At 47.7% G+C, this 21,324-nt stretch overlaps 1 protein-coding gene across 2 annotated transcripts in view; it reads left to right on the top strand.

Annotated features, from left to right (window-relative positions):
* Nucleotides 1-21,324, top strand: part of ABTB2 (ankyrin repeat and BTB domain containing 2) — a 243,570-nt gene that overhangs the window by 176,498 nt on the left and 45,748 nt on the right. For both annotated transcript variants that reach the window (XM_068261483.1, XM_068261482.1), the window contains exons 2-3: nucleotides 7,128-7,274; nucleotides 12,589-12,799. In XM_068261483.1, coding sequence (XP_068117584.1) covers nucleotides 12,609-12,799 — 191 coding nt within the window. In that variant the 5' untranslated portion in view covers nucleotides 7,128-7,274; nucleotides 12,589-12,608. The remainder of the gene's footprint in view (nucleotides 1-7,127; nucleotides 7,275-12,588; nucleotides 12,800-21,324) is intronic.

The following is a 21,324-nucleotide window of genomic DNA, read 5'->3' as shown; positions in this document are numbered from 1 at the left end:
GCCTCGGGACTGCTTCACGTGAAGGCCATATCCATATCTAACTGTTGCCTCAGGACTGTTTCACGTGTAGGCCATATCCATATCTAACTGTTGCCTCAGGACTGTTTCACGTGAAGGCCATATCCATATCTAACTGTTGCCTCGGGACTGTTTCACGTGTAGGCCATATCCATATCTAACTGTTGCCTCGGGACTGTTTCACGTGTAGGCCATATCCATATCTAACTGTTGCCTCAGGACTGCTTCACGTGAAGGCCATATCCATATCTAACTGTTGCCTCAGGACTGTTTCACGTGAAGGCCATATCCATATCTACCGGTAACTGTTGCCTCGGGACTGTTTCACGTGTAGGCCATATCCATATCTAACTGTTGCCTCGGGACTGTTTCACGTGTAGGCCATATCCATATCTAACTGTTGCCTCAGGACTGCTTCACGTGAAGGCCATATCCATATCTAACTGTTGCCTCAGGACTGTTTCACGTGAAGGCCATATCCATATCTAACTGTTGCCTCAGGACTGTTTCACGTGAAGGCCATATCCATATCTAACTGTTGCCTCGGGACTATTTCACGTGTAGGCCATATCCATATCTAACTGTTGCCTCGGGACTGTTTCACGTGTTGGCCATATCCATATCTAACTGTTGCCTCGGGACTGTTTCACGTGTAGGCCATATCCATATCTAACTGTTGCCTCGGGACTGTTTCACGTGTAGGCCATATCCATATCTAACTGTTGCCTCGGGACTGTTTCACGTGAAGGCCATATCCATATCTAACTGTTGCCTCGGGACTGTTTCACGTGTAGGCCATATCCATATCTAACTGTTGCCTCGGGACTGTTTCACGTGTAGGCCATATCCATATCTAACTGTTGCCTCGGGACTGTTTCATGTGAAGGCCATATCCATATCTAACTGTTGCCTCGGGACTGTTTCACGTGTAGGCCATATCCATATCTAACTGTTGCCTCGAGACTGCTTCACGTGAAGGCCATATCCATATCTAACTGTTGCCTCGGGACTGTTTCACGTGTAGGCCATATCCATATCTAACTGTTGCCTCGGGACTGTTTCATGTGAAGGCCATATCCATATCTAACTGTTGCCTCGGGACTGTTTCATGTGAAGGCCATATCCATATCTAACTGTTGCCTCGGGACTGTTTCATGTGAAGGCCATATCCATATCTAACTGTTGCCTCAGGACTGTTTCACGTGTAGGCCATATCCATATCTAACTGTTGCCTCGGGACTGTTTCATGTGAAGGCCATATCCATATCTAACTGTTGCCTCGGGACTGTTTCATGTGAAGGCCATATCCATATCTAACTGTTGCCTCGGGACTGTTTCACGTGTAGGCCATATCCATATCTAACTGTTGCCTCGGGACTGTTTCACGTGTAGGCCATATCCATATCTAACTGTTGCCTCGGGACTGTTTCACGTGTAGGCCATATCCATATCTAACTGTTGCCTCGGGACTGTTTCACGTGTAGGCCATATCCATATCTAACTGTTGCCTCGGGACTGTTTCACGTGTAGGCCATATCCATATCTAACTGTTGCCTCGGGACTGTTTCACGTGTAGGCCATATCCATATCTAACTGTTGCCTCGGGACTGTTTCACGTGTAGGTCATATCCATATCTAACTGTTGCCTCGGGACTGTTTCACGTGAAGGCCATATCCATATCTAACTGTTGCCTCGGGACTGCTTCACGTGAAGGCCATATCCATATCTAACTGTTGCCTCGGGACTGTTTCACGTGAAGGCCATATCCATATCTAACTGTTGCCTCAGGACTGTTTCACGTGTAGGCCATATCCATATCTAACTGTTGCCTCGGGACTGTTTCATGTGAAGGCCATATCCATATCTAACTGTTGCCTCGGGACTGTTTCATGTGAAGGCCATATCCATATCTAACTGTTGCCTCGGGACTGTTTCACGTGTAGGCCATATCCATATCTAACTGTTGCCTCGAGACTGCTTCACGTGAAGGCCATATCCATATCTAACTGTTGCCTCGGGACTGTTTCACGTGTAGGCCATATCCATATCTAACTGTTGCCTCGGGACTGTTTCACGTGTAGGCCATATCCATATCTAACTGTTGCCTCGAGACTGCTTCACGTGAAGGCCATATCCATATCTAACTGTTGCCTCGGGACTGTTTCACGTGAAGGCCATATCCATATCTAACTGTTGCCTCGGGACTGCTTCACGTGAAGGCCATATCCATATCTAACTGTTGCCTCGGGACTGTTTCACGTGAAGGCCATATCCATATCTAACTGTTGCCTCAGGACTGTTTCACGTGTAGGCCATATCCATATCTAACTGTTGCCTCGGGACTGTTTCATGTGAAGGCCATATCCATATCTAACTGTTGCCTCGGGACTGTTTCATGTGAAGGCCATATCCATATCTAACTGTTGCCTCAGGACTGTTTCACGTGTAGGCCATATCCATATCTAACTGTTGCCTCGGGACTGTTTCATGTGAAGGCCATATCCATATCTAACTGTTGCCTCGGGACTGTTTCATGTGAAGGCCATATCCATATCTAACTGTTGCCTCGGGACTGTTTCACGTGTAGGCCATATCCATATCTAACTGTTGCCTCGGGACTGTTTCACGTGTAGGCCATATCCATATCTAACTGTTGCCTCGGGACTGTTTCACGTGTAGGCCATATCCATATCTAACTGTTGCCTCGGGACTGTTTCACGTGTAGGCCATATCCATATCTAACTGTTGCCTCGGGACTGTTTCACGTGTAGGCCATATCCATATCTAACTGTTGCCTCGGGACTGTTTCACGTGTAGGCCATATCCATATCTAACTGTTGCCTCGGGACTGTTTCACGTGTAGGCCATATCCATATCTAACTGTTGCCTCAGGACTGTTTCACGTGTAGGCCATATCCATATCTAACTGTTGCCTCGGGACTGTTTCACGTGAAGGCCATATCCATATCTAACTGTTGCCTCGGGACTGCTTCACGTGAAGGCCATATCCATATCTAACTGTTGCCTCGGGACTGTTTCACGTGAAGGCCATATCCATATCTAACTGTTGCCTCAGGACTGTTTCACGTGTAGGCCATATCCATATCTAACTGTTGCCTCGGGACTGTTTCATGTGAAGGCCATATCCATATCTAACTGTTGCCTCGGGACTGTTTCATGTGAAGGCCATATCCATATCTAACTGTTGCCTCGGGACTGTTTCACGTGTAGGCCATATCCATATCTAACTGTTGCCTCGGGACTGTTTCACGTGTAGGCCATATCCATATCTAACTGTTGCCTCGGGACTGTTTCACGTGTAGGCCATATCCATATCTCTACTGCATTTCTTTACTTGTATCATTGTTAGTTGTATGTGTTGCGCATCTGTCCTCTTATACCATGTTATACTATGTCTATGCCATGTGTACCACAATCAATTCCCAGTATAGCTCTGCTGTACTTGGCGAAATAAAGTGATTCTGATTCTGATACAGGCTGCCTCCTGCCCTGGTGTTCCCAGTGTCCGAGGGACCACCAGGGCAGGCTGCAGCCACCCAGTCTGCACCCAAGCACACTGATTTCCCCCCCCCCCCCCCCTGCCCCCTGATCGCCCACAGCACCCATCAGACCCCCCCCCTACCCACCCCCCAGACCACTGTTTGCGCCCAATCACCCCCCTAATCACCCATCAATCACTCCCTGTCACTATCTGTCAACGCTATTTTTTTTTAACCCTAAACTGCCCCCTGCTCCCTCCTGATCACCCCCCCACCCCACAGATTCTCCCCAGACCCCCCCCCCCCTGTGTACTGTATGCATCTATCCCCCCTGTAATAACCCACTGATCACCTGTCAATCACCCATCAATCACCCCCTGTCACTGCCACCCATCAATCAGCCCCTAACCTGCCCCTTGCGGGCAATCTGATCACCCACCCACACCAATAGATCGCCTGTAGATCCGACATCAGATCACCTCCCAAGTGCAGTGTTTACATCTGTTCTCTCCTCTAAACACTCACTAATTACCCATCAATCACCCATCAATCACCCCCTATCACCACCTGTCACTGTTACCCATCAGATTAGACCCTAATCTGCCCCTAGCGGGCACCCAATCACCCGTCCACACGCTCAGATTGCCCTCAGACCCCCCCTTATCAATTCGCCAGTGCATTATTTACATCTGTTCTACCCTGTAATAACCTACTGATCACCTGTCAATCACCCCCTGTCACTGCCACCCATCAATCACCCCCTGTCACTGCCACCCATCAATCAGCCCCTAACCTGCCCCTTGCGGGCAATCTGATCACCTACCCACACCAATAGATCGCCCGCAGATCCGACATCAGATCACCTCCCAAGTACAGTGTTTACATCTGTTCTCTACCCTAAACACCCACTAATTACCCATCAATCACCCCCTATCACCACCTGTCACTGTTACCCATCAGATTAGACCCTAATCTGCCCCTAGCGGGCACCCAATCACCCGCCCACACACTCAGATTGCCCTCAGACCCCCCCTTATCAATTCGCCAGTGCATTATTTACATCTGTTCTTCCTTGTGACAAAAAAAAATCTTCTATGAACTCACCATACTCCTAACTGAATACCTTGGGGTGTCTTCTTTCGAAAATGGGGTCATTTGTGGGGTTCCTATACTGCCCTGGCATTTTAGGGGCCCTAAACCGTGAGGAGTAGTCTTGAAACCAAATGTCGCAAAATGACCTGTGAAATCCTAAAGGTACTCATTGGACTTTGGGCCCCTTAGCGCAGTTAGGGTGCAAAAAAGTGCCACACATGTGGTATCGCCGTACTCAGGAGAAGTAGTATAATGTGTTTTGGGGTGTATTTTTACACATACCCATGCTGAGTGGGAGAAATATCTCTGTAAATAGACAATTGTGTGTAAAAAAAAATAAAAAAAATAAAAAAAATTGTCATTTACGGAGATGTTTCTCCCACCCAGCATGGGTATGTGTAAAAATACACCCCAAAACACATTATACTACTTCTCCTGAGTACGGCAATACCACATGTGTGGTACTTTTTTGCAGCCTAACTGCGCTAAGGGACCCAAAGTCCAATGAGCATCTTTAGGCTTTACAGGGGTGCTTACAATTAGGCACCCCCCAAAATGCCAGGACAGTGAACACACCCCACAAATGACTTCATTTTGGAAAGTAGACACTTCAAGGTATTCAGAGAGGGGCATGGTGAGTCCGTGGCAGATTTCATTTTTTTTTTGTCGCAAGTTAGAAGAAATGGAAACTTTTTTTTTTTTTTTTTTTTGTCACAAAGTGTCATTTTCCGCTAACTTGTGACAAAAAATAAAATCTTCTATGAACTCACCATGCTCTCACTGAATACTTTGGGATGTCTTCTTTCCAAAATGGGGTCATTTGGGGGGTATTTATACTATCCTGGAATTTTAGCACCTCAAGAAACATGACAGGTGGTCAGAAAAGTAAGAGATGCTTCCAAATGGGAAAATTCACTTTTGGCACCATAGTTTGTAAACGCTATAACTTTTACCCAATCCAATAAATATACACTGAATGTTTTTTTTTTCAAAGACCTGTAGCAGAATAACTTTCGCGCTCAAATGTATAGAAAATTTTACTTTATTTGAAAAATGTCAGCACAGAAAGTTAAAAAAGTCATTTTTTTGACAAAATTCATGTCTTTTTTTGATAAATATATTAAAAACTAAAACTCGCAGCAGCAATCAAATCGCACCAAAAGAAAGCTGTATTAGTGACAAGAAAAGGAGGTAAAATTCATTTAGGTGGTAGGTTGCATGACCGAGCAATAAACCGTGAAAGCTGCAGTGGTCTGAATGGAAAAAAAGGCTCTGGTCCTTAAGGGGCGAAAAGACTGTGGTCCTCAAGTGGTTAAGCTACGTACATACGCTGGATGGTCAATAAAGAGCGTCTCTGGAGGGAATCTCAAATGTGTATGGGGCCCCCTACATCACCGAAAATGAGGCATGCTGGGTAGTAACGTCTGGCACTCGAAGTAAAAAATACCATTATTTCAGGAGCCAATAATGACATTTTTCTGGTCCTGAGCCTGTTGGCCCTTAAATAAATAAATAAATCGCCTCCCGAGACTTTCCCGTGACGGATTTCGTTAGCTGCTCTCAGAATCACCATTGTACGCAGTAGAGTGCTTGTCGGCTGGACTCGAGGAGCGAATACTGTCTATACTTTCCCCGTCTGCTGAAGTTATCGGCCTCAGGAAGATGTTTGGAGGAGAATTCCAGAAGCTCTCCTCAGAACTCATTCCTGCGCATTCGCCGCTTTATACGGGTGAGTGGAATAATATACAGGAGGGCTCAGCGCCAGCACGTTATCCACGTCTACGCCAGTAGGAAATGGACAGATTTTATGTATTACATCGCCGGCCCCGCTACACATTCCCCAGCTTCACCGGTCTGGGAGACAAACTCCATATAACAATATGGCAGGATTAGATTGTGAGCTCCTCTGAGGACAGTCAGTGACATGACTATGTACTCTGTACAGTGCTGCAGAAGATGTCAGAGCTATATAAATACATAGTAATAATATGGTAGGACATTAGACTATGACTATGGTAGGGTTAGAGTGTGAGCTCCTCTGAGGACAGTCAGTGACAGGACTATGTACTCTGTAAAGTGCTGCAGAAGATGTCAGTGCTATATATATATATATATATATATATATATATATATATATATATATATATATATATATATATATATATATATATATATATATATATATATATATATATATATATATATATATATATATATATAGCTGGATGGTGTCATGGATAAGGGCTCTGCCTCTGACACAGGAGACCAGGGTTTGAATCTGGGCTCTGCCTGTTCAGTAAGCCAGCACCTATTCAGTAGGAGACCTTATGCAAGTCTCCCTAATACTGCTACTGCCTATAGAGCGCGTCCTAGTGGCTGCAGCTCTGGCGCTTTGAGTCCGCCAGGAGAAAAGCGCGATATAAGTGTTCTGTGTTTGTTGTTTGTTTGATATAAATACATAATAATACTAAGAGACTCTTCAGTGTGTAATGTGGTTTCTCTCTTGTGGTTTCCAGGTGTTTTGTCGCTCCCTCCATATTTCAGTCCATATAAAGAGACCTCGCTGGCGAGAGATGACACCACGGACGCCTACACACACCTGGAGTTGCGCACTTTGGAGCAGTCCCTCCTCGCCACCTGTGTGGGCAGCATCTCGGAGCTGAGTGAGTATAATGCGATGCTGTACACCACCGACCAGCCACATGAAGACTGCTGAACAGTGATGTGAATAACATAGATCACAGCAGGATTATCCACCAGGCAACCTAGCAGGTGCCTGGGGCGTAGTGGGTGGCAAGGGGCCCCACGGATATCTTCTCTGACCTCTCTCTAATTCAGCTTACCAAAAGGACCACAAGGGGCGCCAAATCTACTACCGTGCCTAGGGCCCTATTATCTCTGACCTAGATTATCTCATTACAAGGGCAGCTGACAGGAAGTGGGGTATATGCGGCAGGAAGTGAAGGGTCAGTTCTTTAGGACACGTGAGGAAGTAGGAATATTGGGAAGTGTAAAGCTGGCCATACACCAGTGAATGTGGTCAACAGATGGATCTCTGTTAGGCAGAGATGGATTGAGGTGTAATGGGGCCCTAGGCACGGTAGTATATTTGGGGCCACCTTGTGCTCCTTTTGGTAAGCTGAAGTGGTAAAAGGTCAGAGAAGGTGGCAGGTGGGCCCCGTCACACCCACTGGGCCCCAGGTATCTGCCTAGGTTGCCGGATGGATGATCCTGCTCTGCTCTTTCATCATTTAATCTATTGAAAGTCTGTGCATACTGCTTGGCGGATCCCCAGCTCTCCCAGACCCCCCCCTGCTCAGGCTGAGCAGGGGGTGGGTAGTGGAGCTTACACTCCTCTGTCCCCCTAACATTAACCACCCCCCGCCTAACATTAACCACCCCCGCCTAACCTTAACCACCCTCCGCCTAACCTTAACCACCCTCCGCCTAACCTTAACCACCCTCCGCCTAACCTTAACCACCCTCCGCCTAACCTTAACCACCCCCGCCTAACCTTAACTACCCCCGCCTAACATTAACCACCCCTTACCCTACACTTAACCTTAACCACCCCCGCCTAACATTAACCACCATTAATGTTAATTGTTAATAATGCAAATTCGAGGCTAATGTTGTTTTGACTCACTGCACCTGCTGGATGGTCCCTGTTGCTATATTGATCAAGAGGCTAACATGACCTTGGCTTAATGCATCTGCTGGCTCTGGAAATATGTAACAGCCCTTGCTGTTGCGTGAAGATACTGCATACTATTGAACTGTTTGTTTGCTCAACAACTGGAACTTTGGTTTCATTTGATATGATCTGGTGCTCTTTCTTTCCTATGATTTAATATCACTGTGTGGATCAAGGGTCCTTTACTGGACATTAAGAGCTTGATTCACCAAGCGGTGCAAAGTGTTTGCACCGCGGTGAAAAGCCCCTTATCACGCCTAAAGTCACTTTAGGCATGATAAGCAGGGCTTCACGCGAACTCCCGCGCGCAAAGTTTTGCGCGCGTAGCGCGGTGTGCTACGCGCGCAGCGCACCGTGCTTCGCGCGAAGTGCCCATTAAGCCCTATGGGACTTTGCGCGCGCTCTTGCGCGCGTACGCGCGCACGCGCGTACGCGCGATAACTTCGCGCGAAGAGCAGGCAAAAGCGGTGATAACTCAGTGGTGAAGAGGTTATCACGCCTAAAGTACTTTAGGCGTGATAACTGAGTTATCACCGCTTGGTGAATCGAGGCCTAAGAGTCCGAGTTCAGACAGCTCTCACAGTGATTGTCTTCTGCAGTGAGGCAGGTGCACATGCTCCACTGCCATTATTGTACAGGGCAATAGGGGCAGGGCTTGGGTCTGGGTGACTAACATTAACCACCCCCCGCCTAACCTTAACCACCCTCCGCCTAACCTTAACCACCCCCCACCTAACATTAACCACCCCCGCCTAACATTAACCACCCCCGCCTAACATTAACCACCCCCGCCTAACATTAACCACCCCTACGCCTAACATTAACCACCCCTACGCCTAACCTTAACCACCCCTACGCCTAACATTAACCACCCCCCGCCTAACATTAACCACCCCTACGCCTAACATTAACCACCCCTACGCCTAACATTAACCACCCCCCGCCTAACATTAACCACCCCTACGCCTAACATTAACCACCCCTACGCCTAACATTAACCACCCCTACGCCTAACCTTAACCACCCCCCGCCTAACATTAACCACCCCTACGCCTAACATTAACCACCTCCCGCCTAACATTAACCACCCCTACGCCTAACATTAACCACCCCTACGCCTAACATTAACCACCCCCCGCCTAACATTAACCACCCCTACGCCTAACATTAACTACCCCCCGCCTAACATTAACCACCCCTACGCCTAACATTAACCACCCCTACGCCTAACATTAACCACCCCTACACCTAACATTAACCACCCCTACGCCTAACATTAACCACCCCTACGCCTAACCTTAACCACCCCCCACCTAACATTAACCACCCCTACGCCTAACCTTAACCACCCCTACGCCTAACAGTAACCACCCCTACGCCTAACATTAACCACCCCCCGCCTAACATTAACCACCCCCCGCCTAACATTAACCACCCCTACGCCTAACATTAATCACCCCTACGCCTAACATTAACCACCCCTACGCCTAACATTAACCACCCCCCGCCTAACATTAACCACCCCCCGCCTAACATTAACCACCCCTACGCCTAACATTAACCACCCTACGCCTAACATTAACCACCCTCCGCCTAACATTAACCACCCTCCGCCTAACATTAACCACCCCTACGCCTAACATTAACCACCCCCAGCCTAACATTAACCACACCTACGCCTAACATTAACCACCCTCCGCCTAACATTAACCACCCCTACACCTAACATTAACCACCCTCCGCCTAACATTAACCACCCTCCGCCTAACATTAACCACCCCTACGCCTAACATTAACCACCCCCCGCCTAACATTAACCACCCCTACGCCTAACATTAATCACCCTCCGCCTAACATTAACCACCCCTACGCTTAACATTAACCACCCCCGCCTAACATTAATCACCCCCCGCCTAACATTAATCACCCCCCGCCTAACATTAACCACCCCTGACCCTGCACCTAACCTTAACCACCCCTACGCCTAACATTAACCACCCCTACGCCTAACATTAACCACCCCTACGCCTAACATTAACCACCCCCCGCCTAACATTAACCACCCCTTACCCTACACCTAACATTAACCACCCCCCGCCTAACATTAACCACCCCTACGCCTAACATTAACCACCCTCCGCCTAACATTAACCACCCCTACGCCTAACCTTAACCACCCCCCGCCTAACCTTAACCACCTCTACGCCTAACATTAACCACCCCTACGCCTAACCTTTACCACCCCCGCCTAACCTTTACCACCCCCGCCTAACCTTAATCACCCCCCGCCTAACCTTTACCACCCCCGCCTAACCTTAACCACCCCCGCCTAACCTTAACCAACCCCGCCTAACATTAACCAACCCCGCCTAACATTAACCACGCCTACGCCTAACATTAACCACCCTCCGCCTAACCTTAACCACCCTCCGCCTAACCTTAACCACCCCTGCCTAACATTAACCTCCCCTCCGCCTAACCTTAACCACCCTCCGCCTAACCTTAACCACCCTCCGCCTAACCTTAACCACCCCCGCCTAACCTTAACCACCCCCGCCTAACATTAACCACCCCCGCCTAACATTAACAACCCTTTGCCTAACCTCCACAACACCCTCACCTAACCTTAACCACCACCTGCCTAAGATTAACCCCCCCCCCCCGCACCTAACCTAAACCACACGCTTGCCTAACCTTACCCAACCCCCTGATTAACCTTAACCACCACTCCCCCGATGCCTAACCTTAACCACCCCCCACCTACCATTAACCACCCCCTCCACGCCTAACATTAACTTAACCACAGACTTGCCTAACCTTACTTCCCCCCCCCCCCGCCTAACATTAACCACCCCTACGCCTAACCTTAATCACCCCCCGCCTAACCTTTACCACCCCCCGCCTAACCTTTACCACCCCCCGCCTAACCTTTACCACCCCCGCCTAACCTTAACCAACCCCGCCTAACATTAACCACCCCCGCCTAACATTAACCACGCCTACGCCTAACCTTAACCACCCTCCGCCTAACCTTAACCACCCTCCGCCTAACCTTAACCACCCCTGCCTAACATTAACCTCCCCTCCGCCTAACCTTAACCACCCTCCGCCTAACCTTAACCACCCTCCGCCTAACCTTAACCACCCTCCGCCTAACCTTAACCACCCTCCGGCTAACCTTAACCACCCCCGCCTAACATTAACCACCCCCGCCTAACATTAACCACCCCCGCCTAACATTAACAACCCTTTGCCTAACCTCCACAACACCCTCACCTAACCTTAACCACCACCAGCCTAAGATTAACCCCCCCCCCCCGCACCTAACCTAAACCACACGCTTGCCTAACCTTACCCAACCCCCTGATTAACCTTAACCACTACTCCACCGATGCCTAACCTTAACCACCCCCCACCTACCATTAACCACCCCCTCCACGCCTAACATTAACTTAACCACAGACTTGCCTAACCTTACTTCCCCCCCCCCCCCCCTTTAACATTAACCACCACTTCCCCCACACCTAACCCTAACCACCCCTGCCTAGCATTAGCCACCCCCCCAAGCCTAACCTTAACCCCCCCCCCCCCCCTGCCTAGCCTTAACAACTCCCCCCCACAATTTGTTGCTAAATTTCCCCTCAATCACGCTATTTCAATGGGCGCCTTTGGCTGCGCCCAAACTTCCTGCCGACTCCGCCAGTGCTTTCTCCCCGGTCAGAGCTTCTTCCTGTGTCTCTTCTCCTGGGGAACTGTGTGTCACGTGATGAACACTAGGGGCAGCGTGGCATGTACCTTACGTGACCACAAGAGACCTCTAGTGTTTGGCCTCTAGTGTTTAGTCACATGACACACAGCGAGATTGAAGAGGCTCAGGTGGAAGAGGGAGTAGGTGAGTGTAAACTCCGCTGCTCGGTTGGCTCAAAATCAAACTGCAACAATGGCGACATGCTCCCGAACTGGGGTGGATTGAGCGAAATCTTCCATCAGGCACGATTGACAGAATAGATCAAATTTGGCCAAAATCAATCGTGATTTGTTTGCGGCATCTAGCAGATTTTCAACTTTTACGAGGGCCAAATTATATTGGCTGGATGCATCTCCAGAACAGCCAGTCTTGTGGGGTGTTCCTGATATCCAGTGATTTGTACCAAAGCTGGTTCCAGGGAGGCCACCTGGTGAACTGGTAAGGGATGTCCGGGGTCTCGTCTCCCGGCTGTATGAGACTTTGGGAACAGAGATCCTGTTTATTGCCACAAGTGACTCTTGTTTTCTGCCTGTAGGTGACTTGGTGTCGCGGGCCATGCACCACATGCAGTGTCTGAACACCCTGAGGCCTGGCATGAGTCCCGTACGGCAGACCCGGCACACCCAGCACATCACATGGTCCCCGGACTCCCTGCACGCCCTCTACTACTACCTCCGCTGCTCCCAGATGGAGTCTATGGAGAACCCCAACCTGGACCCGCCCAGAATGGCGCTGCACAATGAGCGGTAAGCCCCACCCCTTCATTGTAATCTCTCTCTTGTATGGAGTAATTTTATTAATTGTCATTTTCACTACAGTCGCTCTTGAAAGTGAACCTAAACTTCTGCACAGGACAAAAGGAAAACCTAGAGAAATCCACCCTGTTTGTATTTAGAGAGTTTAGCCTGTTAAATTTCCCCTCATCTGTGACTAATCACAACTGTAATTTGATCTCTCAGCTGTGTCAGCTCAGGAATATTGGCAGCCTCGACAGAGCAGCTAATTTGTAAACACACAATGTTCATGACTTCAGTCAGAGCACCTGATCTGCATGCTTGAGGGGCTGTGGCTGAAAGTATTAGAGACACAGGATCAGCAGGAGGAAAAGGAAAAATCCATATCCTTGTCAGTTTAGGTTCCCTTTAAAGGTTATTATGCTGCTGTTTATCGTTTGGAGCAGAGAGGAAGTTCTGAGTTTAGCGGTACAGTAAAAAAGGGCGCCTGAGGCTAGTGGACAAATCGGGCGCCGCCATTCACTCCCATAATAAATATCGTTTAATGGGCGCCCGATAGGAAAAAAGGGCGCCGGAGAAAAATAACGTTTTAAAAGCGGCGCCCGGAGACTTAATGTTTTATTACTGCTTCTCATGATTACACATTATTTAATGATTTATACATTTTTTTAATATTATTTTTAAACGAAAAACAGTACAATATTTTTTTCAAACATTATTTTTAAACGAAAAACAGTACAATTTTTTTTTTTTTTTTTTTAACATTATTTTTAAACGAAAAAACCGCACAATATGTTTTTGAAACGTTATTAATGCTTATCACAGGGGGGTCTTAGGTTTAGGCACCAACAGGGGGGTCTTAGGTTTAGGCACCAACAGGGGGGTCTTAGGTTTAGGCACCAACAGGGGGGTCTTAGGTTTAGGCACCAACAGGGGGGTCTTAGGTTTAGGTACCAACAGGGGGTTTTAGGTTTAGGCACCAACAGGGGGGTCTTAGGTTTAGGCACCAACAGGGGGTCTTAGGTTTAGGCACCAACAGGGGGGGTCTTAGGTTTAGGCACCAACAGGGGGGTCTTAGGTTTAGGCACTAACAGGGGGGTCTAGGGGTTAGGGGTAGGTACAGGGAGGGTTACTTAGTAATTTTTTTTTAAACGTTATTATACGTTTCACTATTTAAACGAAAGATTTACGTTTTTACAATTGCCGATTTAATGCACATTATTTAATGATTTATAACTTTATAAAACATTAATTTTAAACGAAATACAGTACAATACATTTTTAAACGTTATCCATGCTTATCGTTTAAAACCCCGCGCCCTTTTTTCCCAGCGCCCCTTTTTAACGTACGCCTGAGTTTAGATCTGCTTTAAGGTCTGCTAATAGCTCACTTTTTATTAGGTAGAACTTCTCTGTGATTTAATGTAATGTGATGCTGCTTTCTTCAACTTCAGAAACCTCATATAATTCATCTGTATCAATAAAAGTTTACCTGGGGACAGCAGGCGTGTGTCCCCCCCCCCCCCCCCCCCAAGTGCTGTGAATATCGCAGATGACACAAATGTGAAATATCGCAGGCCTTTCCCCGGCACAGCTTCCCCAAACTGCTTCCATGTGTTCCTGCGGAGTCGGAAGCATTGCTCGGGCTTAATAAAGAACAGATCCATGTTTATCCTCCCCTCGGGGGGTCCACATGATCATCCGCCGGGTACCTCTCCTCCGGGGGTCCACATGATCATCTGCAGGGTACCTCTCCTCCGGGGGGGTCCGCACGATCATCCGCAGGGTTCCTCTCCTCCGGGGGGTCCGCACGATCATCCGCAGGGTTCCTCTCCTCCGGGGGGTCCGCACGATCATCCGCAGGGTTCCTCTCCTCCGGGGGGTCCACACGATCATCCGCAGGGTTCCTCTCCTCCGGGGGGTCCGCACGATCATCCGCAGGGTTCCTCTCCTCCGGGGGGTCCGCACGATCATCCGCAGGGTTCCTCTCCTCCGGGGGGTCCGCACGATCATCCGCAGGGTTCCTCTCCTCCGGGGGGTCCGCACGATCATCCGCAGGGTTCCTCTCCTCCGGGGGGTCCGCACGATCATCCGCAGGGTTCCTCTCCTCCGGGGGGTCCGCACGATCATCCGCAGGGTTCCTCTCCGGGGGGTCCGCACGATCATCCGCAGGGTTCCTCTCCTCCGGGGGGTCCGCACGATCATCCGCAGGGTTCCTCTCCTCCAGGGGGTCCGCATGATCATCCGCAGGGTTCCTCTCCTCCAGGGGGTCCGCATGATCATCCGCAGGGTTCCTCTCTTCCGGGGGGTCAGCATGATCATCCGCAGGGTTCCTCTCCTCCGGGGGGTCCGCGCGATCATCCGCATCGCTCTCTATAGATCACACACAGTTATTGGAGATGAGCAGATAGTGGATTTGGATAGCAGATCAGGGGGAGCTGATGCAGCTGCAGACCACTTAGCTTATTAACGACTCCTCCTCAGAACAGATGCCATTAACTTACAGATTTTATTGTGACGTTTTACATCTGCTGTTAGTTTGCAGCAATGCTGTTCTTCCACCGATATGTTATACCAAAGATCATGATAACCTCAGCATCTTCCTGCTCATTGTTCTGAGGCTTATCATTCTCTCTTGGCCCTCGGGGGAGGATGGCAGATAAAAATGGAGCAGGACCAGAGCTTGTAAAATGGCGCCGCCATAGGCAGCAAAAGAAAAAAACCGCAGGGTTAGGGTTAGGCAGTGGGGGTGGAGTGGTTAGGGTTAGGCAGTGGATTCTCAGCAATGTCGCTGGTCTCTAGTGAATGGATAGGCTGCATTCTCAGTGATGTCACTTGTCTCTAGTGAATGGATAAGCTGCATTCTCAGTGATGTCACTGGTCTCTAGTGAATGGATAGGCTACATTCTCAGTGATGTCACTTGTCTCTAGTGAATGGATAGGCTGCATTCTCAGTGATGTCACTGGTCTCTAGTGAATGGATAGGCTGCCCTCTCAGTGATGTCACTGGTCTCTAGTGAATGGATAGGCTGCATTCCCAGTGATGTCACTGGTCTCTAGTGAATGGATAGGCTGCCCTCTCAGTGATGTCACTGGTCTCTAGTGAATGGATAGGTTGCATTCTCAGTGATGTCACTGGTCTCTAGTGAATGGATAGGCTGCATTCTCAGTAATGTCACTGGTCTCTAGTGAATGGCAGGGGCGTAGCAATAGGGGTTGCAGAGGTAGCGACCGCATCGGGGCCCTTGGGCCAGAGGGGCCCCATGGGGCCCTTCCTAAACCAAAGTATAAGCTGTTTATTGGTCCTGTGTTGGTAATGATCACTTCTATAGATGCTTTGAATGGTAGTAATCATTAACAAGCTGTTCCCCATCCCCTTCTGGCACCTCTGACACTGTAGATGACCTTGGCAGGTTTTGTTGCGCCATATCAATTGCTACGTATAGAGTTCTTGGGGGGCCCCAATGTAAAACTCGCACCGGGGCCCGAGATTCATAGCTACGCCACTGGTGAATGGATAAGCTGCATTCTCAGTGATGTCACTGGTCTCTAGTGAATGGATAGGTTGCATACTCACTGATGTCACTGGTCTCTAGTAGTGAATGGATAGGCTGCATTCTCAGTGATATCACTGATCTCTAGTGAATGGATAGGCTGCATTCTCAGTGATGTTGCTGGTCTCTAGTGAATGGATAGGCTGCATTCTCAGTGATGTCACTGGTCTCTAGTGAATGGATAAGCTGCATTCTCAGTGATGTCACTGGTCTCTAGTAGTGAATGGATAGGCTGCATTCTCAGTGATGTCACTGATCTCTAGTGAATGGATAGGCTGCATTCTCAGTGATGTCACTGGTCTCTAGTGAATGGATAGGCTGTATTCTCAGTGATGTCACTGGTCTCTAGTGAATGGATAGGCTGCATTCTCAGTGATGTCACTGGCCTCTAGCGACTGGATAGGCTGCATTCTCAGTGATGTCACTGGTCTCTAGTGAATGGACAGGCTGCATCCTCAGTGATGTCACTGGTCTCTAGTGAATGGATAGGCTGCATTCCCAGTGATGTCACTGGTCTCCAGTGAATGGATAGGCTGCATTCTCAGTGATGTCACTGGCCTCTAGTGAATGGATAGGTTGCATTCTCAGTGATGTCACTGGCCTCTAGTGAATGGATAGGCTGCATTCCCAGTGATGTCACTGGTCTCCAGTGAATGGATAGGCTGCATTCTCAGTGATGTCACTGGCCTCTAGTGAATGGATAGGTTGCATTCTCAGTGATGTCACTGGCCTCTAGTGAATGGATAGGCTGCATTCTCAGTGATGTCACTGGCCTCTAGTGAATGGATCGGCTGCATTCTCAGTGATGTCACTGGTCTCTGGTGAATGGATCGGCTGCATTCTCAGTGAGGTCACTGGCCTCTGGTGAATGGATAGGCTGCATTCTCAGTGATGTCACTGGCCTCTAGTGAATGGATCGGCTGCATTCTCAGTGATGTCACTGGTCTCTGGTGAATGGATCGGCTGCATTCTCAGTGAGGTCACTGGCCTCTGGTGAATGGATAGGCTGCATTCTCAGTGATGTCACTGGCCTCTAGTGAATGGATCGGCTGCGTTTAGGCTGCGTTTTCTCATTGTGAGTGAGGAATTATATCTTGTAAAAGCATATTATTCCAAGGAACAACCACTGCTCGGAAAGAAGTATAGTTGCAACAAAAGCGTTATTGTGAGCTTGCGTTGGGCCTTCGATATATTCCAGCGCAGATCCCCAAAGACACATAGAACGTTCTGCGATACTGGTCCTCTGTTAACACACGGAAGTTCTTGGAATATTTTTAAGTTGTAAATTTGCCTTTTTAAGAGCGTGCCCTGGCATTCCTGAGCCGTTCCCGCACACAGGGCCGGGCTGGAGTTACAGGAGCGCAGTTACAGCCCAGTGAATGGGGGGGAATACCAGGCAGCAGGAGGTAGCTGAGCGTCTCTCCTGGAGCTGCTGCACAAATCTGAAAAATATGTTTTCTTATCGCAGAGGGGGGGGGGGGGGGGGGCATCTCACTGCCAGGATGGGGTCATGTCACAGGAGTTTTATGCCAACTCATAAACTTGCTGACATTTTCTCCTAAGTGGTCTCCCCGACTCCATCGATCAGACTCCGAGCGTCAGAATGGGGGTCCGGTCTCCGAAGGAGGATACGATTATCTCCTAAATGGCAATGTTGTTTGCAAACTTTCACCAGTCAGTTATGATCAGAGAAAATATTCGCAAAAATACATTGTAATTTCACAATACGGTCAAAGAAAGAAAATTTTTCTTTGGGTTAAAAAAATTTGCGAAAAACAAGAAAATCTTAATTTTACCGCTAAAAGTGTGCAAATCGTTTGTTTAGCCTGAAAAAAATGAAAAAAAAATAAAAATTATAAAATTATTTTCTATGGCATTTTCACTCGAAAATCGAATATTACATTATTTTTGTGAAAATTATTGACAAAAAAGAATATGGGCATTCTCACTAATCTCTGATGAATGGCAAAAATTGTTCAAGATCTCTAGAGGTCTGTTTTCCTGTCTGCCATTATTCGTTATTTCAGAGACTTGGTGCCAGTTTGGACATACAAATTAAAAACCATGATATCAGTTTAGGTACTACTGTAAATGGGTTGTGTGACCTCTTTGCTAAGCCCCTCTTCTGCCCTGTCACTGAGGTCACGGCCACGCCCCTAATTGCTCTCTGCAGAGTCCTACTGCAGCTGTAACCAGGGCCGGTTCAAGCAACAATTGGGCCCTAGGGCAAAATTAGCCTGGGGGGCCCCCAACAGACACCCCCCCCCCGACCAAAAAGTGTCATTAGGGGCCCTTTGTTGCAGCCAAATTTCCCTCCTGGGCCCCTGAGCTGGCTGCTGACCCTCCCCCAATCACCTCCCAACTTAATGTGCTCCCTGGGGCCCTGCAGTGTCTATGTCAGTGTAGTGTCTCACCTGCCCGCCAGCACAGATGAGACGCTACTCTGCCAAAAACTCTGCAGAGTCCCTGGGGAGCAACAGTTAAGATGGGGAGAGACACCTTGGGGGCCCCTACAGGCCCTGGGGCAATTGCCCATTTTTTCCTATGGTAGCTCCGGCCCTGGCTGTAACTCAGTGCTCTTCCATTCTAGTCCCACCCTCAGGCAGTTCCATTAAATTAAAACGACCCTTTATTTCAAAAATGTATATCTGGGCTCCGTAAGGTTTTTTTGTAATTCAATTTTGATTAAAAAAAAAATTGAGTTCCAGTTCAAGAGGAGCCCTGGGAAAATCCCATATAATTTGTGTTTATTTTTCATGTGGCGAGAGAAGAAATCTCACACTTCATATATTCATTAATTAGTTAATGTCCCCACATCCTGAATTCATTATATACATATTTCAAAGGACTGAGTAGGATTTTAAACGGGGATGAATGATAGCAATATTCTATCACAGCTTTGAAACGACAGACAGAAACCGAGAGCCCCAATATGCAGGGACGTAGCAATAGGGGTTGCAATTGCATCAGGGCCCTTGGGCCAGAGGGGCCCCGAAGGGCCCTCCCTCAACTACAGTATTAGCTTTCTATTGGTCCTTTGCTCATAATAATCACTTCTATAGATACGTTGAATAGTGGTAATCATTAACAAACTGTTCCCCATTCCCTTCCTGCACCTCTGACACTGTAGTTGCCATTGGCGGGTTTCGGTGCGCCGTATCAATTGTTACGTATAGAGTGCTTGGGGGGGCCCCATTGTAAAACTTGCATCGGGGCCCACAGCTCTTTAGCTACGCCACTGCCAATATAGTGTAGTATTTAATTCAATTGTCTGGTGTAAACATAAAGATATCAGTAATTATACTCACAAACATGGGTCACCACACAGGCAACCACTGATCAGGCAGGTGGGAAGAATTATAACCTGACCCCACTCAGGTCTAAAAAGTCGCTCTCTGTAGATAGGAAAACAGAAGTTTGCTTTCTAAACAGAATGAATTTGTGATAGTTCAGGTTGGAGTGAGCTTGAGATGTCTCCCACAATGCATTACTGCTGAAATATGCAAATAAAGCATTGTCGTCCTAAGAAGCTAAACACACCTCCAGATCCGCTGGAATGCAATGATGTGTCAGCTTGTTAATTTGTACAGAGCCATAATAATCCAACATGCATACAGACTGTTTCGGATTGTTTGATCCTCATCAGTGCATGGCATGGATTCGTTTGGTTCTATGGAATAGGGCTTGTAACACCGAGAGGTACAGACTAACCAGCAAGCTCATGGTGACCCAGAACTCATTGGAGTGTGTGAGGAGCTACAATGGACCAAAAAGCCCTCTTACTAAAATGCTTTGGAAAACAAAAGTTTGCTTTCTTAAAACAGAAAGAATTTGCGATAATTCAGGTTGGAGTGAGCTTGAGATGTCTCCACAATGCAGCACTGCTGAATATATTCAGCACTGATGCATACAGTATATTCAGCAGTGATGCTCTGGGAGACATCTCAAGCTCACTCCAACCTGAATTATCACAAATTCTTTCTGTTTTAAGAAGGCAAACTTTTGTTGCTTTCCAGTATACAGACCCTATTTTGCATTCTCCTGTTCATTGCCTGATGAAGCGGGATTTTGACCCGTGAAACGCGGTGCACCTTGGAGATTGTAATAAATGTGAATTACTGTAAACTCACTATTGTCTGTTTTCTACGAGGGAGGGAAGTCCACCAACTTCCCCCTTTTTAAACGGTTTTTAATCGATTTTATCCTCGTTGGCGCCTCTGTATTCAAATTGCTACTAATATTCTATCACAGAGTGACATTGGTCATAAGTCCGGTCATTCGTTTTTGTTAAAAAAAAAAGAAATATAATTTGACAAAAAAAATTCACTAACTACTAATAAAATAGCAAAATATTGTACACTGCCATCAACATTGCTTATTATGTACATTTATACAGCAAGCGTTTATGGGGGAATCCCAGATCTCAGACAGCAAAGGGTCAAGGGCAAAATCTCCTAATGGGAAAGTACAATTTTGCATCTATAAAGCGCACCTGAACTCAGAACTTCCTCTCTGCTCTGAAAGACAAGCAACAGCATAATAACCTTTAGAGTAAAACATTTCTTTGTTACAGCTGATACAAATCCTGCAATAAATCTGCAGTGTGTCTACTTCCGGCTTTGATCAAAGCAGTCAAAGGGTTAAAATCCTGTGTTTACAAATTAGCTGCTTTGCCAAAGCAGCCAGCTGACACAGTTGAGAGATCAAATTACACTTGTGATTAGACACAGATGAGGGAGAATTAGGCTTAACTCTCTAAATACATACAAAATGCATTTCTCTGTTTACCTCCTGTCCTGTGCAGGAGTTCAGGTCCACTTTAAGGGATCAAGGCCGCACCCAGAGAGTTGATCGGGTGGGGTTTTGGAAACCGGCACACTGTCCATGTGACCAGACATTTTGGGGTCTTTAAATGGCAATTGGTCACTATTTATTTCTATAAATGTGGGCTATGCACCTTGTGTGGGTGGCAGGGGAGCAGAG

This window comes from Hyperolius riggenbachi, chromosome 11, assembly GCF_040937935.1.
Source record: "Hyperolius riggenbachi isolate aHypRig1 chromosome 11, aHypRig1.pri, whole genome shotgun sequence".
NCBI classification, from domain to species: Eukaryota; Metazoa; Chordata; class Amphibia; order Anura; family Hyperoliidae; genus Hyperolius; species Hyperolius riggenbachi.
Note: the sequence above shows the minus strand (reverse complement) of the source record. Positions and strands in the feature narration are given on the sequence as shown.